Genomic DNA, 10,052 nt, shown 5'->3' with positions numbered 1-10,052 from the left:
AATGCATCCGACCAATTAAATAAAACTATTCTTATACATGTTGACTCATATTAAATCATCAAAACGTTTCGTTACTTATACGTGCTAAATAAATTCCAAATGAATATTTATGTATTGTTATTATTATTATTCAGGCCAGTTTCGTCCCTTAAATAATGAGTATTAGACATAAGCTGGTGTGGGTGTGCATGTGTGTGAGAGGAAAACGAATTACAACATTTTATATATCTAAGCATTGTACATAGCTACCGGAAATAGAAGAAGACTGATATAGGCAAAGCCTGTTGTCTTATTCTTTTGTCAATACTGTTATAATATCTTCTTTAATGTTAACTTATATATTCGTATTATATATGTATTGTCAATAAAATACTTTTGAAATTTAAAAATATTAAATAACTTGATTTGAACTTGAATGCTTTTTGTTCAACATGGAGAATTATATGAGCAAACAAAATTCTGGTTTTAATTTAACGATAAAATGATATAAATGTACAGTGACTCATTTGTAAGGAACACCGGGGAAAAAGCCTTTTTAGTGTATCTTTCTTTGAACACTGGATAAGAGTCTCTGCGCCGAAACAGATGACGGCAACTTCCGGCAGATAAACTTTGTTGATAAATGTTTATTCGTGTTTTAAATGCAGTTTTCAGTTGCTGTAGTTCATCCCTGTCCATTTATGTGTATGCCAATCACAGGCATATTGGTTATTTTATATGGATACAAAACGCATTCATACAAAATCGCGGTTACTAATTAAGTTGCCGAAACCGATGACACGGGGATACCTGCTTTTAAATAATCATAGAAGAAACCAAGTTTTAGCCTAAATACCAAATAATTTCATCGCGCTGGTCGTTACCATACACAGGATCAACGCTAAATTAAATCCGGATGTAAAGGACCGTTGCTCCATTTTAGTTATTATTTGTTTCCAAACAAACGTCCAAGTGATATAGACGCCGGCAAAATGGAGGACAAAATGGCCATGCAGATGCTAACTGATCAGAAATTGAAGGAAATGGAAGCGGAAATGAACCGGTTAGTACCTTAAAGGGACATAATTTAGCCTGTCATTCATATTCCAAATTAATATGATCATATATGACTTCTAGATAAAACAAGATTGTATGAATTTCCAAGTGTAAGTTCGGATGCTTTAGACATGTTACGTTTGACGAACGTTCCGGAGTTACGTTAGCCTGAGGTTCCTCTTCTTCTTCTTCTTAGCTCTGGCCTAGACTGGGACATTTTGCTGGTAGACAGATGTCTGTTGTAAGGAATACTTAACAGACATCTACCTGTCAATATTTCTAAGTCTAATGTCAGGGCCAGTATAGCTCGGTATAATGTATTTAATTTGTAGCCACTTCGTTAATTCTACAAGACTAAATTACCCAAAACAATTGATTATCTCCCCTTTAATTTTGTCATTTTGAAGAGATAGTTTGAATGTCCTCAAAATATTTGTTGGAATCTGTTTAAATTTCATGGTCCATCGAAGAAAAATGAATCTGTAATTTATCCCTAAATGACCAGAAGTGTAGTGGGAATAGTGATAAAGATAGTGCCGTCAGCTAATATCTTATATATTGAAGATGGTTGCCAAGCAAGACACCACAAAAAAGTAAGAATGGATTGGAGAGAAAAGAGAAATATAAGGGTATTGAGTCTTGATATTTTGTCTTACAGCTTTGAGCAGGAGATTTTCACACCTGATGGGAAAGGTGTAATTGCTGCTAATCGAATGATCATTGGCTCTAACACTTATAACAAGGTCAAAGCTCGCATCATCCGTCATGGAGACTCGGATGAGTATGAGCCTCAAGCTGCTGCAACTAGTCAGGAGGCAAATATCCCTGCTTCAGGTAATTATATAAAACACCTAGTAATTAATGAGGCAAATATCCCTGTCTCAGGTAATTATACAAAACACCTAGTAAGGAGGCAGATATCCCTGTCTCAGGTAATTATATAAAACACCTAGTAAGGGGCCAAATATCCCTGTCTCAGGTAATTATATAAAACCTAGTAAGGAACCAAATACCCCTGTCTCAGGTAATTATACAAAACACCTAGTAAGGAGGCAGATATCCCTGTCTTGGGTAATTATATAAAACACATAGTAAGGAGGCAAATATCCCTGTCTCAGGTAATTATATAAAACACCTAGTAAGGAGCCAAATATTCCTGTCTCAGGTAATTATACAAAACACCTAGTAAAGAGGCAAATATCCCTATCTAAGGTAATTATATCAAACATCTAGTAAGGAGCCAAATATCCCTGTCTCAGGTAAATATATAAAACACCTAGTAAGGAGGCAGATATCCCTGTCTCAGGTAATTTTAAAAAACATCTAGAAAGGAGGCAAATATCCCTGTCTCAGGTAATTATATAAAACACCTAGTAAGGAGCCAAATATTCCTGTCACAGGTAATTATACAAAACACCTAGTAAAGAGGCAGATATCCCTGTCTTGGGTAATTATATAAAACACATAGTAAGGAGGCAAATATCCCTGTCTCAGGTAATTATATAAAACACCTAGTAAGGAGCCAAATATTCCTGTCTCAGGTAATTATACAAAACACCTAGTAAGGAGGCAGATATCCCTGTCTTGGGTAATTATATAAAACACATAGTAAGGAGGCAAATATCCCTGTCTCAGGTAATTATATAAAACACCTAGTAAGGAGCCAAATATTCCTGTCTCAGGTAATTATACAAAACACCTAGTAAAGAGGCAAATATCCCTATCTAAGGTAATTATATCAAACATCTAGTAAGGAGCCAAATATCCCTGTCTCAGGTAAATATATAAAACACCTAGTAAGGAGGCAGATATCCCTGTCTCAGGTAATTTTAAAAAACATCTAGAAAGGAGGCAAATATCCCTGTCTCAGGTAATTATATAAAACACCTAGTAAGGAGCCAAATATCCCTGTCTCAGGTAATTATACAAAACACCTAGTAAAGAGGCAAATATCCCTGTCTCAGGTAAATATATAAAACACCTAGTAAGGAACCAAATATCCCTGTCTCATGTAATTATACAAACCACATAGTAAGGAGGCAGATATCCCTGTCTCAGGTGATTATATAAAACACCTAGTAAGGAGCCAAATATCCCTGTCTCGGGTAATTATACAAAACTCCTAGTAAAGAGGCAAATATCCCTGTCTCAGGTAAATATATAAAACACCTAGTAAGGAACCAAATATCCCTGTCTCATGTAATTATACAAACCACATAGTAAGGAGGCAGATATCCCTGTCTCAGGTGATTATATAAAACACCTAGTAAGGAGCCAAATATCCCTGTCTCGGGTAATTATATAAAACACCTAGTAAGGAGGCAAATATCCCTGTCTCAGGTAAATATATAAAACACCTAGTAAGGAACCAAATATTCCTGTCTCATGTAATTATACAAACCACATAGTAAGGAGGCAGATATCCCTGTCTCAGGTGATTATATAAAACACCTAGTAAGGAGCCAAATATCCCTGTCTTGGGTAATTATACAAAACATCTAGTAAGGAGGCAGATATCCCTGTCTCAGGTAATTATATAAAACACCTAGTAAGGAGGCAAATATCCCTGTCTAAGGTAATTATATAAAACATTTAGTAAGGAGGCAAATATCCCTGTCTAATGTAATTATATAAAACACCTAGTAAGGAGGCAGATATCCCTGTCTCAGGTAATTATACAAAACATCTAGTAAGGAGGCAGATATCCCTGTCTCATGTAATTATACAAAACACATAGTAAGGAGGCAGATATCTCTGTCTCAGGTAATTATATAAAACACCTAGTAAAGAGGCAAATATCCCTATCTAAGGTAATTATATAAAACACCTAGTAAGGAGCCAAATATCCCTGTCTCAGGTAATTATATAAAACACCTTGTAAGGAGGCAGATATCCCTGTCTCAGGTAAATATATAAAACACCTAGTAAGGAGCCAAATATCCCTGTCTCATGTAATTATACAAAACATCTAGTAAGGGGCCAAATATCCCTGTCTCGGGTAATTATATAAAACACCTAGTAAGGAGGCAAATATCCCTGTCTGATGTAATTATATAAAACATCTAGTAAGAAGCCAAATATTTCTGTCTCAGGTAATTAATGATACACTTTAGCAGTCTCAAAGTTGCAATCGAAGGACAAATAAAACCACCGTAAACATTATATATAAAGGCACTCATGAGACAGTAGGAAGTAATTGTGCCCTTGTCATGAGTTCTTGGCTAGAATTTAGCGTTTCATTTATACATTTGTTCGAACATATGTTCATATTTTGTTATTACTCTAGCAACTTCATCTCTAAAAAGATCATTGATCTAGTTTTGTATGTATTGGTCAAGTATACCTGACACAAGTGTCAAGGTCACCGATAATTCTTTGTCATTGTATATTGATATCATTTCTGTAAGGAGTTTGACCAAAGTTTATACATATATAAGTATGAGAATACCTTGAATATGAATGTTTTTCGTTTTTGAGTGAAATAACAGAACATTTAATGTCTGAATATTAATGATAATGAAATTCCTTTTTTTTCAGTATTATCAGCACCACCACCTCCCCCTCCATCTTTATTGACAAAAAATAAGCCATCAGGAGAGGCCCCCCCTATAGCTCCTCCCCCGCCCCCACCAACATTGTCCTTCGTCCCTCCTCAGATTCGTAACTGGACACCTCCACCTCCACCACCAAGACCGCCAATGCACGGTATGAATAGACCTTTTATGGGACCACATGGTGGACCAAGAAACTTTGGTCCTGGTCCAGGTCCATATCATCCTGTCTCAGGCCACAATGGCCCCTATAATGGCCCCTATAATGGCCCGCCTCACCCACCTATGGGAATGAACCCTCACATGATGCCACCTGGTGGCCCTATGGGACCGATGGGCCCCATGGTGCCAGCATCGTCGCAACAGGAAACAGTCATTGAGAAACCAAAGGTTGTGTATTCCGCAGCACCAGTAAGGCTACACCCCAAAACTGGAAAAATTAAAAAGCCCAAAATGACTACACCAGCAACAACCACTGTTATAGAATCTGCCACAGAGACACATGGTAAAGATACAGCAGACAGGGGTGGGGCGATTACAACAGGGATGATTCCAACAGATATCGGAATGGCGGCTTCCTCATTCACCACTGAGGAGGAATGTGATATGATGGAGGCGGATATTGATGACTCGGGAGTTGGTGGGAAAAAATCAAAAAAAGATAAAAAGAAAAAGTTTATTCGAACAGCGGCTGGTGATACATGGGAGGACCCGTCACTTGACGACTGGGAATCAGGTAAAATCTTCCGATTGTAGAGTATGATTTTTCTCCCTCAATCGCTGTAGGTTTCCTCACTCCAGACTCGGTGAATAAACCTGCTTGGAGTTGGTAAACATCTTTGGTTACGCACTAGTGTGTAACACCTTGGAAGTTAATTCATTGGTCAATCTTCTAATTATGGTTGCGTGTTAAAATGCTTTGCAACGTCATCTTCCTTTTTGACATCATGTAGTTTCCAGGCAAAAGTTTCTCCAATTGGAAATATAAAACATGGTTTCCCCAGATCCCCAGATATGATAATAGCACTTTGTAGGAGAAAAAGGTCCCTAAAAACTCGTGATGGTTGATTATCATGTTTATTTAACTCTCGTTAGTTAATTTTCAAATTGTAAAAGACACTTAGTAAACCTTGTCTATATACAATTTGAAAATTAACTAACTGGAGTAAGATAAACAAGATAACCACCCATCACTCATTGGGGAACCTCTATTATCTTAAACTATATTTGATGATACTGCATGATTAACTCATTCACCTGTGAAAATCATAATGTACTATTCCAACCTTTCATTAGGAAGAGTTCATATGTGTCTTCAGGGGTGAATGAGTTAATTTAATGTTTATAACCAACACTTCTGTGTTTTATTGAATTGTCAGAAAGTGATAATGAAGAGAAATTGATGTAGAAATAATATGTATATCTAACAAAATGTAACCAAAAGCACTTATCATATACTGCTTATCATACTCAGACCAACGGAGCAAAGTACCATCCTACATGTTAGGTCTCTTGATAGGCCAGACAGTCTCCTATTTTATGCCCTCTCGTTTTCAGACATGAATTTCTTAAATTTGGTTTGTTATACTAAATTTTCATTGCACGTTTTCCCCCTCAAATTAAATTAAGTGTTTTAATGATGCAGGGCTAAACCTGTGTCCCCTGGGTAAGTTACAGTACACACTAGCTTATAGAGGTAGTCTGCTAAACCTGTGTTCTCTAGGTAAGTTACAAATTGCAAAACTCCACAATTTTTATGCAGCAATTTTTGCTGTTAAACAGAGGATTCAAAAATGGATATGGTGGGCTTTTTTTCTTTCTAAGAATAATAGAATCCATCCCTGATGTGAGGTATGGATAAGGTTATTCAAACCCAAGGGATAAAATATTGAGCAGGTCTTTTGCTCAAAACGTTATAAAATGACGTCACGAACAATAGCGTGACCCACGAAAGGTCACTATAATCCCCCTGCCAGTCTGCACATGTAAGGGATTTAGACCCGTGGGTCGGATAGAATTTCCCAGCCCCGCCGAAAATGCGGATATCTCGATCTAGTACCAGGTATGCAAGAATATGATAAACAATTATAATTAGTAGAGAAATGACTTCTCAATCTCCCTTCTTTAATTCGCAAATATCCCTACATTGTAACCTCGTCAAATTGATGATGGGGGGGCGGGGGGGGGGGGGGGGGGGGGGGGGGAGGATCCATTCATATGTGTATATCTAATAATACATATAACACAATAAATATGTAATTTTTGTCAGATAAATATTTTAAAAGTTTTTGTTGAGAAGTAAAACAAGTAAGAGTAATGTTATGATAAATGAATTTTAGTTATATTTGATTTTAAGTTCAGTATTTGTAATACCTCCTGAAAATTATTTTGCAGATGACTTCAGAATATTCTGTGGTGACCTTGGGAATGAGGTAACAGATGAATGTCTAGCTCGTGCCTTCAGTAAATATCCAACGTTTCTGAAGGCCAAAGTTGTCCGAGACAAACGCTCCAATAAGACAAAGGGCTACGGTTTTGTTAGCTTCACCGATCCAACAGACTTCGTTAGGGCGATGCGAGAGATGAACGGTAAGTGAGCAAGTGTTCTGCAGAACCTTATATTTTATTTGTCACTGATATTTTTAATGTCTTTCTTTTCGTTTTCTCTTATATGATAGAATGCTTTTTGTGCGTACGTGAGTAAATTGAAAAAAAATATGTTAATGCTGATATGTTTAGGACATTTTGTTTTGCCTTCTTGTTTTGGAGTTTAATTCTGTGGGTGGTAATTTTTCAGCACAACAAAACATTTTGACTGCAAGTGTGAACCTTTCTCATCTTTATCCTCAAAATTCTGTTTATTTTCATTAATTTTAATATTCTTTTATTCTTATGGTATCAGGTTGTCTGTCCGGCCGGCTGGCCGGCATAAAATTTTGACGGATTTCTTTGAAACTTAGTAGGCTAAATAATCATGATATGAAGTTGTGTTTCCTTAACAGAATTTTGATTCGACAATTTTTCCAAAAGTTATTGCTCTTTGTATATTTAAGTATTTGATTTTTTGTCCAGAGATTTTCTCCTACATTTTTTATAGCATGTCAGCTAACCACTCTTAGAATGATGCAGATCTTATTTCAATGTAAGAAAGTATATAACACTATATGGCATTCGCGGTACTCTTGATTTGTTTTTAGCCCACCATCATCAGATGAATGGCTATTCAAATCACCCTGCGTCCGTGGTCCATGGTCCGTCCATCCATCATTCCGTCCGTCCTTAAACAATTCTTGTAAGCGCTATTTCTTAGACAGAACTGGATTATGCGTATCGTTTTTGGGGACTGATCGCAAAACCAAAATAGCCGACAGGCATGACAGCCATCTTTAATTTGAAAGTTAAAGATTGTTAGCGCTATTTTTCAGAATGTACTGGAGGCATCTTTCTCAAATCTTACATGAAGGTTTACCCATGATCCCTAATTATGCATATCGATTTTTAGGACTGATCGGAAAAACAAGATGGCCGACAGGCAGCCATTTTGAATTTGAGAATGAAAGTTTGTTAGTGCTATTTCTCATAAAGTATTAGAGGGATTTTTCTCAAATTTCACATGAAGGTTCCCCATGATCCCTAGGTATGCATATCGGTTTTTGGGACTGATCACAAAACCATGATGGCTGTCAGGCAGCCATCTTGAATTTGAGGGTGAATTTTTTTAGATCTATCGCACAAAAAGTATTTGAGGGATCTTTCTCAAATAAGTGTTCCTCTTGTTCTTAGTTACCAGTATGCATATCAAATCATATCGGCTGGCCATCTTGTTACAGTTTAAATTGTTATCGCTATTTCTCAGAATTTACTGGAGGATTTTTTTCTCAAATTTGATATGTAGGTTCCCCTTGGTCCTGAGTTGTGCATGTTAACTTTTGAGGTTGATGAAAAGGATTGATTAAGATGGCTGAAAGGCAAACTGATCAAACAGATAAGAGAAAAGAAAAGATTGAACTGACATAGAACTAATGAAGATTGTACAATGGTGGGCACCAATATCCCTCTGGGATCTCTTGTTTGTGAAGACAGCAAGTATATGATTTTTGTGTAGAAAGCACTGTATAGAGACACCATGTGGTGATCCTAGTCATACTTACACAAGACATACCTTAACCACTTGTCACTGAACCTAGCAACAGGATCAATTTGGTTTTCATATTTAAATAAAATAGATACAAAGATTAATATTATGGACATACAGTTAATTCCACATATTACAAGGTCAAGTGGACCATCAAAGTTCTCTTGTTGTAACTGTTTTTCTTTATTACATTAGATAATTACTACATTGTAACTTATATGTGTAGATGGTTAAACACGATATATCAAGGGAGATAACTCCCACCCACTGACACTGTATTGCAGCCTTGTAAACAGAAAACTTAAATCAACATTAAATTAGATTTGTTTCATAAACTGCTACTCACCTGTGACTTTTGTTGGTCGTCCTGAAATTGAGAACCCTGCTACACAGATAGATTCCATGTGCAAAGACTAATCAATTTCTGAAGCATTCATTTGTCACAGTCTGATTGGACTATAAGAGTTTTCTGTGTAGCTTTGTTCTTTCTGAGTTAGTCTTTGGTGTCCTGGAGACGCTGTCCTGTTACGACGCATCAGGTCCACATTGACAACACTTTATTTTACTGTAGGAAAGTGGGAGTGAAACAACTGATATTTAAATTTGCTCTGCATCCTTCCATTGAAATGCATTGAGAAGGAAAATGTTGTTATGAGACTATAACAACATTTGGGAATCGCTATTGTAATGTCATCAGTCTTTTTTGTTATGTTATCAATTTCATTGTTGTCAACACTTAATTTGTCCTTCATAGAAGTGTTCAAAATAAGTAAATAAAGCATGAATACTCTATAAAAATGTGAATATATATATAACAATGAATATTTTTTTCAATTATTTCATTAAGTTTGTCATCAATAGCAAATAGTGTGTTATAGGACAATAACAAAACTTGCTAAAATATAAAATATTCATGCTTAAATAACTTGAGTCTGGTGTAAACAGAAACCTCAGCCCTAAGGATCATTTTTTTGAAGTTCAGCACTTCACCTCATAGAAATCAGGTCATGGATGGATAAATGACATACAGATAGGTTGCGTCTGTGTTATGTTTACTGTCAAGTTCGTGAGGATGAATGAGATACAGATAGGTTTTGTCTGTGGTATGTTTACTGTCAAGTTCGTGAGGATGAATGAGATACAGATAGGTTTTGTCTGTGGTATGTTTACTGTCATGTTCGTGAGGATAAATGAGATACAGGTAGGTTGTGTCTGTGTTATGTTTACTATCATGTTCGTGAGGATAAATGAGATACAGGTAGGTTGTGTCTGTGTTATGTTTACTGTCATGTTCGTGAGGATAAATGAGATACAGGTAGGTTGTGTCTGTG

At 36.4% G+C, this 10,052-nt stretch overlaps 1 protein-coding gene across 1 annotated transcript in view; it reads left to right on the top strand.

The window, feature by feature from the left end:
* The first annotated feature begins 937 nt into the window (after positions 1 to 937).
* The window catches only part of LOC110453444 (RNA-binding protein 42-like), a 28,548-nt gene continuing 19,433 nt past the window's right edge, over positions 938 to 10,052 (top strand). Inside the window, exons 1-4 of the mRNA XM_021502391.1 lie at positions 938 to 1,042; positions 1,694 to 1,869; positions 4,573 to 5,322; positions 6,981 to 7,175. Of these exons, the coding sequence (XP_021358066.1) occupies positions 972 to 1,042; positions 1,694 to 1,869; positions 4,573 to 5,322; positions 6,981 to 7,175 (1,192 nt within the window). The 5' untranslated portion in view covers positions 938 to 971. The remainder of the gene's footprint in view (positions 1,043 to 1,693; positions 1,870 to 4,572; positions 5,323 to 6,980; positions 7,176 to 10,052) is intronic.

This window comes from Mizuhopecten yessoensis, unplaced genomic scaffold (genome assembly GCF_002113885.1).
Source record: "Mizuhopecten yessoensis strain PY_sf001 unplaced genomic scaffold, ASM211388v2 scaffold855, whole genome shotgun sequence".
Classification (NCBI taxonomy): Eukaryota; Metazoa; Mollusca; class Bivalvia; order Pectinida; family Pectinidae; genus Mizuhopecten; species Mizuhopecten yessoensis.
This window is presented reverse-complemented; position numbering and strand designations above follow the sequence as displayed.